General features: G+C 34.4%; 2 protein-coding genes and 1 non-coding gene across 5 annotated transcripts; 1 reads left to right on the top strand and 2 right to left on the bottom strand.

Moving 5' to 3' along the window:
* Positions 1-525: 525 nt before the first annotated feature.
* On the top strand, positions 526-597 carry Trnae-uuc (transfer RNA glutamic acid (anticodon UUC)). The gene has a single exon. It is a non-coding gene; the product is annotated as a tRNA-Glu (tRNA).
* A 1,715-nt stretch (positions 598-2,312) lies between these two features.
* LOC106160480 (uncharacterized) lies at positions 2,313-5,606 on the bottom strand. 2 transcript variants are annotated; one of them, XM_087015899.1, is made up of 3 exons: positions 5,044-5,606; positions 2,778-3,010; positions 2,313-2,527 (listed from the first exon to the last, which is right to left on the bottom strand). In XM_087015899.1, exons 1-3 carry the CDS (start codon positions 5,055-5,057, stop codon positions 2,418-2,420), a joined length of 357 nt encoding a protein of 118 aa, XP_086872025.1. In that variant the 5' UTR covers positions 5,058-5,606; the 3' UTR covers positions 2,313-2,417. The 2 variants fall into 2 exon arrangements, with proteins under 2 accessions (XP_086872025.1, XP_013392555.2); XM_013537101.2 differs by lacking the exon at positions 5,044-5,606 and adding an exon at positions 4,752-4,934.
* A 134-nt stretch (positions 5,607-5,740) lies between these two features.
* LOC106160481 (nischarin) lies at positions 5,741-17,631 on the bottom strand. 2 transcript variants are annotated; one of them, XM_013537102.3, is made up of 14 exons: positions 17,428-17,631; positions 16,559-16,642; positions 16,108-16,287; positions 15,823-15,871; positions 15,265-15,360; positions 14,461-14,475; positions 12,927-12,994; positions 11,322-11,417; positions 10,947-11,042; positions 10,522-10,653; positions 10,101-10,296; positions 9,717-9,775; positions 9,202-9,330; positions 5,741-8,873 (listed from the first exon to the last, which is right to left on the bottom strand). In XM_013537102.3, exons 1-14 carry the CDS (start codon positions 17,512-17,514, stop codon positions 8,733-8,735), a joined length of 1,428 nt encoding a protein of 475 aa, XP_013392556.2. In that variant the 5' UTR covers positions 17,515-17,631; the 3' UTR covers positions 5,741-8,732. The 2 variants fall into 2 exon arrangements, with proteins under 2 accessions (XP_013392556.2, XP_013392557.1); XM_013537103.3 differs by lacking the exon at positions 14,461-14,475.
* Between the last annotated feature and the right edge of the window lie 40 nt (positions 17,632-17,671).

The raw sequence follows: 17,671 nt of genomic DNA, 5'->3' as shown, positions 1-17,671 counted from the left end.
TAGATCACAATACGAAATGCAAATCTTACTTCACGTGTTTCTTGGCAGTTACTCTTGCCTGGGCCTATTGTTGAGTAATTTTATTTTGGGGAAGGGGGCTTTTAGCTGCATATCCCCTATTTCTGCATCAGTGATAAGAACATTAAGTGGACAAACAATAATATTGTTAAGAATTAATTCAGGGGGGAAAGTTAGCAGTTTAAACAAAATTATCTAAAAAAATTAATTTTCCATCAATTTAGATATTAGAAAATGTGTTCCTATCTTGCAAGAGTGAAACGCAATCGTCACAACTGCACGTCCCAACTAACACATTCTTAACTTGGTTTAAGAACTGCGCATGCTCGTGAAACTAGCTACTTCTGAATTAAAATCTGTTACGTTTTAATCACCATTTGTTTACCTTTTAAAAAATTTCGTTATACACTTGTTAATTAAAATGCTAATTAACCCTAGTTATCTTTGTTTTAAATAGTTATAATCATGTCAAGAACTTACTTTTAAAAGTACCACGATTTCATGTAGTCCGGTATGGTCTAGTGGTTAGGATTTCTGGTTTTCACCCAGACGGCCCGGGTTCGATTCCCGGTACCGGAACACTGTATTTTTCATTTTATTTCTGTATTTTTATTTTATTTAAAGATGATATCACTACAGATAAAAAAAAAAGCTGCTATTATATGTTATAAATTCTTATTACTTGAATTTAATTTTTATACTTGAGCGCTTTCTTTATTATTTACAAAATAGTACAAACAGAAGGAGTGCGTGGGAGAGAGAAAGAGAGAAGCACCTGCGCTTTTTTTAAAACCCATTTGGGTCGAAGAAAGTTAAAATATGTAGCAAATTCGTGCACATATATCAATTTACGCAACGTAGGGGAGACCGGGGCTAGTTGGACTCCGGGTAAGTTGGCCCCCCGTCCATTTATGAAAAAGTAACTACGAGGTAAAAAAAATTGGCCACATACTCTTGTAAAGTGACCGTAGCCTACAATACTAAGGAAGTGTCGGACGTTAAAAAGTTTTACTTAAGCGGTGAGTCGAAATAAACGATTTTTGCACCTAAAAGTAATTTTGTTTAAGAGATTTAAAAATCTATTTTCATAGGCTTTTGATCAAATATAATATATGTATAGGGCATCAAACTGAAGCTCATTGTTTCAAGTTTCACAGAGATGTATCATCGTTGCTTATTCTAGCACCATAAATGGCTGCCATCCTTTAAAATAAAAAGTGTGCACCCGGGGCTAGTTGGGCCCCCTTGACTCGGGGCAAGTTGGACCATCATATTACCCACAAACCTTTGCGCGCAACAGAGCTAGAGACCATTGTTAAAACAAACTCGATGGTTTAAAACTGAATTTGTTACTTTCTTTTAAAACGAAAATTTATTATTCGTTTTCATTCATTAAAAACCTGCTTTATACCATTATTAATTTATTCTTTATTAAAATAAAACAAATTCTATTGATAGATATTTTGGTTCTTGCAACACATAGACCCCCCTACAACGTGACGTACGGAAACCTCAATAAATCTGCCTCATTTGAACTATTTATTCATCAAAGACTCTCAAAAATCAAATTAAAAATGTATCAAAATGTAATTCAAGGCGTTTACATGGTAAATTTACTTCATTTTTGTATAGGGGGGCCAACTTGCCCCGACCCTGGGGCCAACTTGCCCCGTGGCGGGGCAAGTTGGCCCCCCTGACGTCAACTGCTTTTTTTGTCAAATTGTGAGCCATCTGGCATTATATTTGAAAAATAATGACGTTGCATACATAGCTTAGTTCATGGGGCTAACTTTAAAACCGGTTTTGTTACTCTAACTCATTCCTAGTTGGCTCTACAAGGCCAAAAGTGTCTAACCGGGCCAACTACAGGTAGCCCCGGTCTCCCCTACCTCCCTCTTGGGAGTTAAACCACTCTGGATTTTATGGTCGCTAGTTTAATTATTCATTAAGCTTTCCCGCTTTTGTTACTCATTTGCACAGGTTTAAACTTTGTGTCTTTTGTACAGTACACATGTGCGAGATCTTATAATTTCGAATTGAAATATTATATATTTATATGGTGAATCACTGTAGGAGACGCAAAAATAGTAAAAAATGGTTAACGAGAAAACACGCATGGATACACAATGAACACGGTTAAGTTCTCAGTGCACATTATAGATAACTACGGAAAGCTACCCCGGTACTTAACATACAGGTTTTAGCGCTGATGATTCGTCTCCCAAAATATTTCAACAAGCTTCCTAGAGTTAGAGCTTCCTACGTGTTTTCTGAGAATAAAATGACGAGTAAGCTGTACAGAAACAACTTTGAATTTATTTCAGAAGCTGCTTACAAGTGAGAAAAGTAATCATAATGCCATGCACAAATTTGGGTCAACTTCGTGTGAAATGTCATCATCATTTGCTCTCGAGTTTGTACGCAAACGCTGCGGCGTATGTTTTCTTCTCCGTAGATTGCAGAAAAAGGCCAACTCTGCCATTTTGGGATTGACGACAGACAACCTGACCTGTAAAATATTTGTGTATATTTTTCATAAAGATTGAGGGGGAAATCAACATATTTACAATTAATTCATGAAACAGCATATAGGGCCTAGATTAGATACCACAGCAACAAGTTTCACCTTTACTTGAGATAAAAACACACCTTTAGACTAAATGAGATCTTTCATGATTTGAACATATTTAAAAGTCGGTCATTACAATTTAACATTATGTCAATTTTCTGTAATGTGCCTCTTCGTACTAAGATATTACCTCTCCTAGTGGGTTTTGCGATCTGGACAATCTTTTCGCCTGTGACGTCGTAAATTTTCCAGTACCCGGCCAGTTGAGAGCCGTACAAATCTTGAAAACAGAACTGAAAGTCATCGTATACTGAACTCTGCATGCGAAACAAAGTTGCACCCATGGGGAAGTTCCAGTCAAAGCGACCCTCGGTGCAGTTAGCCATTGCAGTGTATTCTTTTACCTCCGACTCTTTGTAAGGACTGAAAAATAAGACAATTATCTGCATAGTTTTTTTTTGTCAACAAATAAGAATGAGCGACATAAAAACATGTGTGCGTACATATACAACGTCGCACGCACTCACAAAGTCGTGATAACAGAGAACAATCAATGGAATCAGAAAACAACAGCTAAATATTAATTGGTCATGTATGTATCGGTAACGTATGTATCATATGAACAATTTTCCCAGATAGTTGGAGGCAAGAAATCTTATTTGTCTCGTTTTCTTTTATTTTAATGTAACATAAAGACATAAGTGTTGGCCCACAAAACGAAAGGCAACCAATGAAAATAGAATCAATAAATATTTATGTAAATACTTTTATTTTTATTGTTTGTTGTCCGTTTTGTGAGCAAACGCCTTTTTCTTATGGTATACTACATTACAATAAAAAGAAAAAGCAGGGCAAGTATAGAATACTTGTCTTGAAACCGTTCGTTGAAATTGTTTATATGATAGATACGTTACCGATATCTACTTTGCCAAATAACGAGGTGTTGTTTTTTGATTTCATTGTTTGTTGTCCTTTGTCACGACTCTCTGTGTTCCTACGACGTTCCGCGCATGGTTTTACGTCGCTCATTCTTCTTTGTTACGTAAATATGATACATACGTTACCGATATATATACGTTACCTTCCGTATGTATCGGTAACGTATGTATCATTTTAACGTAACAAAGAAGAATGAGCGACGTAATAACGGTAACGTGTGTATCATTTTAACGTAACAAAGAAGAATGAGTGACGTAATAACGGTAACGTATGTATCATATTAACGTAACAAAAAAGAATGAGCGACGTAATAAGCGTGCACACATATACAATATGATTGAGGTTAATTCACCGTATAGATCTTGATAAAAATAGAAGTATATATATTTTGATGCACCTTGAAAGATCTACATTATAGTTGTTAAATACAATCCGAGCTTTCGTCACGTATCCTAGGAGTTTTTTTTTACGTTTTTTAACTTTTTGTTCATAATCCCCGAAGAAGGCCCAGGGGCCGAAAGCTCGGATTGTATTTAACAACTATAATGTAGATCTTTCAAGGTGCATAAAAAAATGTATATACTTCCACATATACAATACAACCACAGAGTCGCGACAACATAGAACAAAAAATGAAATCATAAAACAATACCTTCACGTTATTTGGTAACGTATATATCTATCATATAAACAATTTCAACAAACGGTTTCAAGACAAGTAATCTATACTTGAACTGCTTTTCCTTTTTATTGTAATGTAGTATACCGTAAGAATAAGGCGTTTGTTTGCAAAACGGACAACAAACAATAAAAATAAAAGTATTTACACGCTACATGGTAACGTATGTATCGGTAACGTATGTATCATATTTACGTAACAAAGAAGAATGAGCGTTACCATGTAGCGTGTAAAAACCAGCGTGGCACATACACAACGTCACACGCAACCACAGAGTTGCGACAACAGAGAACAATTAGTGGAATCAGAAAACAACACCTTCACCTTCTTGTTTGGTCACGTATGTAACGGTAACGTTTGTATCATTTGAACAATTTTCACAGATAGTTGAAGGCAAGAAATTCTTTTTGTCCCGTTTTCTTTTATTGTAATGTAACTCTAAGACATAAGTGTTGGCCCACAAAACAAAAGACAGCCAATGAAAATAAAATTAATAAATATTTTCCGTCGAAGACAAACTTCGAGACAACATATACCATTGCTTACCCATCATAATCACCTTTGCAGGGACCGTTCCTTGGATAGTCCAGTCCCAAACAAACTGTTAGAACAGAAGTATAGACAACAATTGTCATAGCCCGGTTCATATTGGAGTTTCTTCCCTCACCACAACTGCTGTGTGAAACTGGGTTCCTGTAAAACTGGTGCTTTAAGAAGAACCGTTTATATACGTACCCTAGTGGAAATCACATGGCTTTCACATGACTTTGTCAAAATCAGGGGGCTACCTGGGAGCTGTTAGATTACTCCTCGGATGAACAAATAATGAACTACTCACTGAATTCTGCTCATATGACTTAGGTGGACTGGGTGTGCACGCCGGCGTGACGTGACAGAGAGTCGAGACGACGTCGAAACTCGACTTGTTCTCTCTGCCGCATCTTCTCCCCCCTCTACAGTTCTTTGCAAAATCGCTTCTGCAAGTCCTGTTGATCTTGTGTTGCAAGTGCCGTCGCTTGATAAATATCTGCTTAATCGTTGATTTTTCACTTATTTTATTCCTGCGGACGCTCGTTGGCGCTTTTGGATGCTCATCGATCAATGCTTGTGAACACTATTCTCTGTTATCATTCAGTAGGCCTACATAGGCTATTGGTGCATTATATTTTGTTTTCAAACTTAAAAAACCTTCATTTGTCAAATATTATTATCTGATTTCCCAACCATTTTATGTTATGGGGGGATTATTATCAAAATATGTTTGCTTTTTAAAAAGTATTTTACATAGAAATATAAACATCAACAGGCTACTCCATGACAAGTTGTTGAAATCTGCCGTCGGTACGCTGTTTAGGTAGATACCCTACCCGCAGTGCCTTTGGACTATCAGGACGCACCAGTTCCGAGTTGTAAAATTATTCCTATCCCAAAATTTAAAGTAAAACACTGCTTCAATAAAAAAGTTGTAATTTTAAAAATTAAAATCTTATTGCTTTTTAAAACGCATTTTTCAAATTAAACACTACAACAGGCTGCTCATTTAATGTATGTATACTTTTTATCTTTCTTTGTACATATTTCACAAGAGGCATAGGGGGAATTGCCTTATCAACAAGTTCTGTGATCAGTTATTTGGCTTGTTTGTCATTCAAAAAATCCACACTGAATTTTAATGACGAGAAATGAAGATGACAAACTGTCATGTTCTTAAAAAACTGATTTAGAAAACAGACTTGGATGCAGCAATTCGTATGAATGAAGGGAAGCTTAACGGCATTGAGAAATATCAATATACATAAAATCCATTTCCTGTAGCATTTTGTCATTCACTCCTTATGTCTTAAAATATACACTTCAAGTTTATAGGGCATTCACATATTTATGGACATGAAATAACTACACCTCATTATCTTAAAGGGGAAAATATATATATCTTATAATAAACACATGGACAGCAAATTTTAAGGATACAGACTCAGACAAACAAGCACATATAACCCCCCACCCAAACTACACACATACAAATATGTTGCCTCAGTTTTCTACCACATACTTCTCTAAACATTTAATTGACTTTTTAATACCATACACTTCCACTGATTATGCTGTTACCAAAAACATATAAAAAAGACAATAGTTGAAAGGCAGACACATACAATGGCACTGCCACTATGTAATTTTAAATCTATATTCTAAGAATAAAATATTTTGTTTCAAAACATTCAATGTGGAGCGCTTAATCTTGTGGATAAATGGGTGCCCTGCCCTCTCTTCAAATTTGACAAAAAGCACAAGATACATTTCACTACAAATTACAAAGAACCCTTCACAAGACATATATTCTAATCTCACATAATATTATAACAATAATTTTTCGTACAAAGACTTTTCAGAATGCATTCTCTTTGGTGTGTAACACTGGATTTATCAGTGTTATTTTATGAGAGCCTTTGAAAAGATCCCAACTTCATTCTTTTCCTTTCTTGCATTAATCGTGCTCTAAAAATCAACAAAAAGACTGCAGTAATACCATGTTCTTTGTAAAAACATGGGGGTAAATCTTTTCTTATTAATCTGCAGTGCAAAAATTTCTTCAAGTTCATGAAGTTCCATGAGAAAAGTATGTTTCTCTGTATCATTTCTAAACAATACTTCAAGAAAAGTGAAGTGTGTGCCACAAAAACACTAATAAAATATCTTTAAGTTATAAAAGAGTAGAAAATGCTTTGCCTCAAGTGTTAACATTGTACAGTGAAGAAATCTTCACATGGCATGCAAGACTCCAAATGTTGCATATTATCAAGTTGCACAATCTAAAAACAGTAAATCAGCTAAAAACTGCCTAATCACTAACATTTATCTAAAAGAGAAATTATCAGGTATTTAAAATCGTTGTAGCATCTTGCTTGACTGTTACTAATCTAGGTTCAGAACTGAACCAAACCTCAACTCTTAACATAGCCACGTCTGTGTACAGATCCAGATATTCTTATTCCTTACACTAAGAGCGCATTCAGAATGAGTTGATCTGCGGACTAATTGATCCGTCGACTAAATATGGCTGACCCACTTAAAAGCAATGCCGCTAATCCCCTGATGGTCTCCCTCCGTCCCTGCAGGGGCCTAACAATTAAACCTCAGAGCCGAGATTTAATCCATAATGGCACGTGTGGAGGCATGGAGACCATCAAGAGATTTAGATGGCTTGCTTTAAGGTGGGGTCGGCCACATTTAGTCGACAGATCAATTAATATGTGGATCATCTGTTCTGAATGCGCTCTTGAGGAAAGAAGACGATGGTTTTGGAGAGATCAACTTAAATCCTGCTTATAAAACTATTTCAACAACAATCAAATACATCACATTAATCCTATCACATACTGTGTAAACTATCACAGAGGACTGGTGAATTCAGAACATCAGTTTTCATAAAGCACACAAAATAAAACTTTCCCCCTTTTAGGAAAAGACATCTATTACAGATTTAGTTCAATCTCAAATGCCAATGGAATGTAGACTTTAAAGTCTCCATGTCAGTGGAGTCAGTCATAAAGGTATTTATCTGCCTCCTTAAAGTAACTGTTTTGGCCACATGCAGCTTTTCGGCATAAAAAATGTAGTACCATACTGTTAATAAAACGAATAGGAGTACATTCATTTAGTTATTTTTGAGGCTTATTAGACACGCCAGATGCCTTTGCATTCAGAAACAAAAACTGACCCAAACTAGCCTGCACAAAAAATGTGGTGTTAATCAGTTGGCGTTTTTTTGGTGGGAAAATATGGACCTAAACCAGTCTTGGTATTGCATCATGTCTGTATGTGCCTCGGTAACTTATACAAGGCTAAATATTGCTATATTGCTATAGGAGAGCCCAAATAATAGCAGTTACCCACACCAATGATGGGTTTAAGAAAGTTAATTACATACATGTACATATCTATAGAGTAAGTGACTATTACTCAATATGTCACATGGCTCAAATGATATGTCACATGACTCTCACATGACATATCATATGTCCTTTTTTGTAATGACAAAACATCCCCTCGCTCCTCAAATTTTTGGTCATAAACATCCCAGTTGCCATTAAAGTGGTGATATTCATCCTTTCATATGTGGAAAAAAATGCCACAAATTTTTTGCGTTGGTGCCATACAATATATATTTTTCTCCAGGCTAGGCCTCAATACAAGGACCCTTCAACATTAGTCTTCAGTCTGTTGTACAGCAGTTTTACTGGCCAGTGGTGTATCTGTTCATTTTACAGCATTGGTGAACTATCACTCCTTCCTGGACAGGACACAGGCTGATCACAAATACCATGCAGGTAACTGAGAGGTAGCTGATTCTGGCATCCTTTTAACTCTTGCAAAAAGATGCCATTTTCCTCCCTTCTCCAATCTCCACAGATGTGATATCTGCCATTTGCTTCTGTACTGAACATTTGATACTCTTGTCTTGGCCATCTGCCACCTTGGCAGTAGGCAGTCACGCCACCTATTGTTATGTTGGAGAAACTACCGTTAATTTGGTATAGAAGATGTGTCTGCTGTACTAGAGGTGCTCTGCCTCTTTGCCCTGTCATCTTTTGCTTTTTGTAAGGCCAGTCTTACTGCTATCTTATCAAGTTCTTGTTGTGTTGTTGCCTCTTTGTCAAGTAGAACCTAAATGAAGAAAATAATTACCTTATTCTATTTTCTTCTTATGATTGTTATTTTCTTATCTTATATAAAAACAATAATATTTGCATAATATATACAAAACTAAATATTTCCAAAAATGTCACCATAGTAATGAATTATCCTGAAATGAAAATTGTAACGTTTTATCTTTCATTCACATACAGGGACTGTCAGAACTTTTTTTAAAATTTAACATAATAATGATGATTTAACTACACTTATAACTTAAAGTATAGGGCCAAAAGCCAATGCAAACAAATTAAACTATTCAATCAAGACCATTCAACCAAAATCAATTTCCGCTATTCACCTCTTTAGCTCTGTCTCCAAACAGCTCCAGTACAGCCACTCTGTAGTCTACCACAGTCCTGATAGGGTTATCACGGAGGATGAGATTCTCAAGGCAGGGAAGCTTGCCTATACATTGCACATTTTCTACCTGAAATTACAGCAATAAACAATTGTGTTAGGTGTGACAGTGTACTGGGTGTGACAGTGTGTTAGGTGTGACATTGTGTTAGGTTTGATGTGTAACCATGTGTTAGATAAGACAATGTAATAACACACAGAATGAAACTCAAAGCGGAGGAGATTTTTATAATGCATAACATGCTCTCTACTTGGAATAACAGCAACATATTTTTACTTCTCCCAGTTTTCTAATACAAAATGTAGCCATCTTCTGACCAGTGACCAAATGGACGCTCACATACAGGCTTTCTTCACAATGCCCTTGTGTCATTACATAATCTTGAAATGCATGTTTTCACTCACTTTACAGTATTTGATTCTTAAATCGTCAAGTACCAAACATTGTTTTCTCACCTCAGCTAATTTATTTTTGCTGACATTCAATGTTTCCAGAGAGTAAAGCTTGGACAGACCTAAGTATATATTTAAAAAAAAAAAAAGAAAAACAGTAATAAATCATATAAACATGTGCTATAAATGCAGTCTAAACATAAGTTAATTGAAACTGTGTCCCTAGTTTAAAGATGCTGCTATTTTATCTACCTAAGGCCTTTATGCTAATTATGGCTTTAGAAAAATTTCCAGCAACATCTCACACAAATACTGAAAAATATGTCAGTACAAAATATTTGGTAAATATTATCTGTTTAGACTTACGAATACTAGTTATTTAGTTACACATAAATATGATACAAGAGTGAAAAAAGAGGTAACATATATCACTTTCAAGGAACAAACCTTCCAGTGTATCCAGTTGATTGCCCGACAGATTAAGTATTTTCACGTTGCCGAGTCGCACATGCAGTGACTCCAGTGTGCGGAGTCTGTTGTGGGCCAAGTTGACCTGGCTAAGTGCAGGAAGGTAGTGAAGATGCTGTACATCAGAGAGTTGATTGCGACTCAGATCTAGGTATTCAAGACGAGGCATAAGTCTCTGAAAAAAATAAATAGTTAAAATTATATCAATACAATCTTATCTTCCCAATATTCTGTGTGTGTGTGTGTGTGTGTGTGTGTGTGTGTGTGTGTGTGTGTGTGTGGTAAAGGTGGTGATTGTGAGGAGGCATGTCAAAAATTCAAGAATATTTCTTTACAACTGCAATAAAATCACAGCTACATAAAATCGTATTCACATCTAATTTAGAATCAAATTTCTCACCACAGACTCATCAATTTCTTTGATCTCATTGTGACTGAAGTCAGCTGCCTGCAGTGATTCCCACACTGGTAACACAGCCGTTTCCTCTGTGTCCTCAGTCTGCCAGTACACGATGTCACGGAGCAGCATGTCCTACAATGACATAAAAGTTATTAGATTTTGAGCCACTTGATTTTGAGAGTGAAGATAGGGACTAGTGAATCTTCATTTTGAGATGGTAAAATTAATAGGTATAAAACACGAAAACATGGATGTGGATTGCTTTTCTCTCATCAGTTTTGGATAGGGCATACCATGGTGATAATGGGGATAATACTAAAATCTCCGTGCTTATTCAATTTTTAAGAATTTACTATTTTCATATAAAGGTCTGACAGTTATTGAATGCCTTTAAAAATTTCATGTATCCCCATTTTCCCCCTCACCTTGAGTGCTTGCAAAGACCCGTGGACTATAAGGTGTTTCAGTGTCTTTTTGACTGTGTCCACCACAGAGATTGTGCCAATATTACACTGGTCAAGCTGTAAATGAAGCAGTGATAAATCCATGCAGAGACATTATTTTGTAATGGAGTATTACAAAACTATCAATAAAATTCAATTCTTGTGTGATTTTTAAATCATTAAGATGACTTAAAGACACTGCTCTTCAGATAATCTGCAGAAATAAAACCTTAATCACATAATGTTTAAATCAAGCTTTATAATACAAATAAAAAGAATTAAACAGCACACTGGCTGAACACTGTTTTTGTTTATGTTTTAATATATTTGCAATACAGTTATTGCTTCACTGTATACCTCTAGCACTGTAAGTGACTTGAAGCAATTCATTTCAAAGGACAACTGATTGACTTCAATATTGCTGGTGCCTAAAGGCTCTTTAGTGCCCAATATCTGGAACAGAAAAGCTTTAATAATTCAAAATTCAAAACAGAATATTTTTACTTGATTGTTAGAGAGCATAAGATACAAACATATAAAATGAGAATACAGCTGACTTAGAAATGTTATGATAAAGCTAGCAAATATTAATTCAGTTACCCTACCCTTAGCGGTATGTCATTATAGACCTCCCTAACCACATCTATATATATCAAATTATATGACATTAAGACATGCAGACAACAATACTTCTAAGTCACAAAACTGTAAATAAGTGAAGAAATTACAATCATTCATCAAAACTTAAGACATCAACCAGTTCACATTGTGCACAATCCAGGGAACAGTACTATACTGTGCAGCAGAGACACCTACAGTGAAGTATTCTGTACAGAAGAAACACCCTGAGAACCAATGGTTACTTCAGTTACCCATGTTGTGGGGAAAGGTATGGATCACCATTCCATGCAGTGAAAACAACTAGGCTGTGCTCAGAATGGAAGTTATCATACTAGCAGGATCGATCCATCTCAGCAGAGATTCTAGCTAAGGCACAGTCAATGTAATCAGCTTAATTGTCTGGCACGCCCCCTCACAAAGCAACATGAACAACATCATGGACCACAAAGTTTTCCTGACTTTACCAAGTACTTAAAGTTACAAGGTGGGCAGACAATTAAGCTGATTACACCGAGCGTGACTTAGCAAGAGAACCCACATTCCATGCCGTGGAAACACCTTTATTTTATTTACCCATGCAGTGGTGACACCTATGGACAAGTATTCCATGCAGTGGAGACACCTATGGACCACTCCACAATGATACGAGAACTCTTTACTATATCTTCAGAGCTCCCTGCATCAGTGTGTAGCATTTCATAGGACTGTGCCAGTAAGTGCTGTTAACATAGTCAGTCACTAATTATAAATATTATAATAACATTTAATAACCTTGGAGGGTGGTTTACAGATAAATCAAACAGTAAATGTTAATTCTTTGGAGCTACAGAGAATTAATAAATAAGTGAGGCCAGGTTAGCATATTAGTTGACAAACTAACAAATAATAATAATTATAAAATTTTGGATTTTCTTTGGTCAGTTTTAATCTCAATGCACTTGTGATATATTTAATATATAAACATGTCCCCATGTTTATTTATCTTTATCTGAAATAAAGATGCCAAAGGATATATTTTTAAAAAATGAATAAATAAAAAACAATCAGAAGCAAAGTTTTAAACTATTATTGTGCATAAAAATTGAACATTTCTTTAAAACAAAAACAAAAACAAATAAAAATGTTAGAAAGACAAAGCAAATTTGGAACATCTTTCTATCCAACTTAAAACAAAAACAATCTGGTAATAATCACCAAAAGAACAAGATAAAGTCTATGTGAAAACCAGAATGTGTATAAAAAAGCCAAACACACACACTGCCCTGACTTTATGGTGATGTCATCCAGACCATTTCTGGTTTAAGTAAGACCATGTCTGAACAGGCCTTTCAAATAACTCACCTTTAGATATTTTAATCTAGTAAAAAAATCTAAAATATGGCCTAAATCTTTTCTCATATCTCCTGTATCTGAAAATGAGAAACAAAATTCTTGATAATTTGGCATTTTAGAATTAAGATTTCATATACTAAATAAAAAGTGAACAATTATCTAAACAATAGACACTACTTTGGTAACTGTATTTTTTCTTTTTAAAACCAAAGGATATAAATATGTATCTATTTTAAAATAGAAAAAGCTCAAAATTCATATATATATATATATATATATATATATATATATATATATATATATATATATATATATATATATATATATATATATATATATATATATATATATATATATATATATATTGCTTTGCATAAGTTATCTAAAATCATTTATTTATCAGGTGCATTATATTAACTTAAGTAGCCATTATCTGTTAAACTATGTAAAAGCTTTAAATTAAAAGTGCTATTGAAATCAGAATATAAAACTCAAATCATTAGAGATATGCAGTGGAAGAGCTAGCTGTGCATCAGTGTGCTATACCAATGTGCTTATGTGCAGGAAAGCAAACTCTGTGCATGAAAATAAATATGCACACAGACATGTACACACACACACACACAAAATTCTAATAACTTAATTTCCTTTTGTCAACATGAGTTATTCTGCTGTTGATTTAAATACAGGTTTACCCCTGGGAATATCAAAACAAGCAAAATTGTGCACCACAACTGATTAAATTGAAATACAAAATTGATTAGTCATTTGCAAAATGATCAGACTCTCAATCGAAATGTCATGTGCATGATAAACATTATCTGTACATATTTTGTGTTGCAAACCTGTCAGCAAAATGATACACCTGATAACCTGTGTATTTATTAAAATTTGATTGCTGATTATCCAGAAATATTTCTTAGGCTACTTAACATTCTTTTGTTTCTTTTGAATTATGTAAATCTGTCCAAATTTGTTTACTGAAACTTGTGTCATTTAAATTTAAATCTCCATTTATTATTATCTATTAAAATTCAAAGGGAATTCACTGTAAAAGAACATTGTTATAATTGTTATCTTTACGTATAATGATACTATTGTACAAATCTCAAATCACAAGTGGTACATTTTTTTTCACCTCTAGCAATTCATATGAAAGCCATTTTCTCTACAAAGGGAGTGTACATTTTAAAGCCATTTGTGCACCAACTTTATTATTGTAAATTGTAAGTTGAATAAATACATAGGGACATCATGGTTAACTGACTACAATATCATTTAATCTAGTTCTGATGTGTTTTCATTACCTATTTAGAATTATTGAAATATGACTCAGATAAAAAAAATTTTTTTTATAAATCAGACTGACGATAGTTGAAATATGACTTGGTTAAAGAAAAATGTCTCTGTTACAAATGCACCTTTCCAATCATTCTGATTAAAAAAGTTTTAAAGTAAGTTCAATTATTCAATCAGGTTTTTGTACAGCAGTGTTAAGTGCATCTCAAGCATAAGGAGGAAAAAATAGGCTTATAACACTTACAGATTAAAACATGATCTGTGGGTGAGGAAACAGAAAATATTTAAGATACAACTGCTGTGAAATATACATTAAGTAACAAAGAGCACATAGTAAAATTTTCGGTCAGATCAACCTGAGTTTTAAATATCAAGTGTAAAAAGATTTCTGTCTGTCACAAAGAAATTGAATGCTGTGTCAACATTAAAACCACCAAAATAAGCATTTCAGATTTGTAACATTTTGTACAACACAGTACATAATTCTACAGTAAATCTGAACACTTCATGCCTGCTATTAAGAAAACAATGACCAAATACAAGATAGCAGTGTAAGGCTTTCTATTTGCGTCATAACAAAAAGTGCACAAGTAGGAAATATCAAAGCTCATGCATAAAAGGTGAAATGCTACTGTCTACAGTATATCTAATACAAATATAAAGCAATGTCTAAGCACTAAAATGTTACTGTGTTTAAATAACAACAAAGCAAAAATAAAAGGTCACTTAAACCTGAAAGCAAGAAGATTTGTACCCATGCAAAAAGTTTTTTTATGGTCTGAAAATTTTACAATAGCCAAAAAAAGTAGACTTCAAGTTGTTCAGGATTCCTCATATCAGCCCAACCTCTGCCAGAAGCACTTTGCATTTCATATACCTCCTTGCTTAGATTATACATGGACCTGTGCATTTTTGTGTACATTGCTTCTGTCCCATGTGTGTGTGTGTGTGTGTGTGTGTGTGCGTGTTTGAGAGAGAGAGAGAGAGAGAGAAAGGAGGGGACTGTTATTTTTTTGGCAATTTTACCAAAAGTAGCTTCAACACTTACCACAGGTGGGTTCTGGCAGTTTCAACCTCTGTGTCACAGCATTTAAATGAAGAGGAGACACCACAAAGGTTTGCTGAGATTGGAGAATTTTTTCTCCTGCAATGAAATATAGTCCACACAAAAAAAAAAATAAACATAGGATAAGACACCTGGTAGACGTACAAATCCTTTTTTCACTAATGGAGAATAATAAAAAAGCAGTATTAAAAGCAAGTGGTCTTCTACCTTACAGTTTGACAGCTACAATACTTTCTTTTTTTTTTAACCAATATGTCTAAATACGTTTAAAATGAAGGATTACAACTTTGAGATTTTTCCTGACTTTGCTGATGTAGCTTTTGTCAAAGTGCAGCACCTTCACCATTTGTTTTTTACAATAATCAAGCTTAATTATATTGTATAGTGCATATATGTGACATCAAATACAACTGGTCTTTAGAATGTTTAACATAAACAGCATACAACTAAGTACATCTTATATCATACTGATATACCTTGTTAACTGATACTAGTCATCAATTTTTTCTTTTAATCTACAAAGTATGACAGATGATTTACCTTTTTCAAAGAGATGCTCTGCTAAAAGTTGTGTTATACCGTGGATTTCCTAAAATTAAACAAAAAGTGAAATACATCTAAAATGTTTTGGTAAGATGGGGTCATGCTTGCACATGTATTTATAAATAAGTTTAAAGCAAGATGTTGATTTTCTGCATTCGATAAAATTATTGCTGTTGACATATTAAACATCTCCAAAATAAGAAAAGAAATACCAATTTACTACATCCTTTATCTTCACATATAAAAATAGACATACAACATTCAACAAAGCAAAACACTCACATATTTATCAAAATCCAGGAAGAAAGCCAGCTCCGGTGGAAGTTTTGGCAGGTAGTGCATTAGAACCTGTAGGTACAACTCCAGGTCTGCCTGCCTCTTCTTGATAAACTCCTCATTCTGATTGCCAAACACTTTCTTGGGTGGGAGCAGAGTCTTGTCTATTTTGTACTTAGTCACAAGCTTAAGATAAAGACAGAATGCTATAAGTATGATCACTTTTGATCCGTCTTCTAAGACAAGATTAAAAGCTTTATGGTTATTGTATTATTCTTGCTCCTTGTATCAAATTAAGTTAATTTTCTTATGTCAAAATTATTATTTTAAGTTTTATTCAATTGTTAGAAATGGCCTTATATACGTAAGCTTTACCTAAACATGGACTGGACACAAAGTCAAACAGTTAAAACTCATCACAAGTTGTATATTAAAACAGAAAATTAACAGGCCCTACCCTCTCATGAAGCTCATGAAATTCACTGTATCTGTGTCTTACTGTCCATGAATAGCTGCCACAGTATACTTCTAGGATATATACCTGAAATGGTTAATAAGGTACAACTTTTTAGTCACTGATTAAATAAAACAATCAGAAGGAATAAGAAACTGTCTATACTGATACGATAAAAGACAGAACCTTTTATTCTCTGTATCATACGGTCTTCAAATTGATGACCTAGCAAGGCTCATCTCATAAAATCCTCCCTCTGCTCTCCATCAAGTGAAGAGAACTGAGAAAACATTCAAAAGATATGGGAAATCAGGTAGTAAAAGAAATGTGGGACACCAGGTCAAAGTTTTCAAAACGTTTTTATCCAAATAAAAAGGGGTGTGCCTGGTCAAATAAATGCAGGGGTCATACATATAAAATGCTTCCCAGTATCTGTAATAAGGAAAGTTGAGGTAGAGTGGGAATTTTCAATAATTCAGATCAATTTTAATTGTGTCCATGAATCAAAGAAACAAACCTTTAGTGAGCAAGGTCTATCATAGAAATTGATTGCACAGATAATGCTACTAGAATTGATTGTGAAGCTTATAACTGCAACAAAGAATACACAAAAGACTCATCCTTCAACTACGAAAAAAGAAAAGTAACTTTTAAATATTATTAACTTTCGTGTTTGAGTAACATGAATAATGAGTATCGGTCAATCATCTCGGTCAAAAGATTTTACTTCACTACATCTACACACAGTTGAGCCATACATATTAAATATTTACCTCCGTAATTCAATTTAGATCTATATCAAAATCGAAACAAAAAGTAAAAAGTTGAGTCACGTTTCAATTTTTCCTCTAGCCTCTAGGCTCACTGCTTACCGTGTAATTATCAACGTTTTCAGAGCCGATCGTCTTAACCACACGTGATGCAGTAAACCCCTCTACATCTCTGTTGAAATGCGCCATAATAAGGCGCACAAATAAAATCCTAAAATTGCTAAAAAGTTAAAAATATATTAAAAGGCAAACGCGGAAACAAAGTCCGTCCGTGCGCCATGTTGATAAATACAGTGGTGATAACCTTGACCCATATAATACTGAAAAAAAATTAAATACAGTACAA

This window comes from Lingula anatina, chromosome 6 (assembly GCF_051362555.1).
Source record: "Lingula anatina isolate TDL-2025a chromosome 6, LinAna3.0, whole genome shotgun sequence".
Taxonomy (NCBI): Eukaryota; Metazoa; Brachiopoda; class Lingulata; order Lingulida; family Lingulidae; genus Lingula; species Lingula anatina.
Note: the sequence above shows the minus strand (reverse complement) of the source record. Positions and strands in the feature narration are given on the sequence as shown.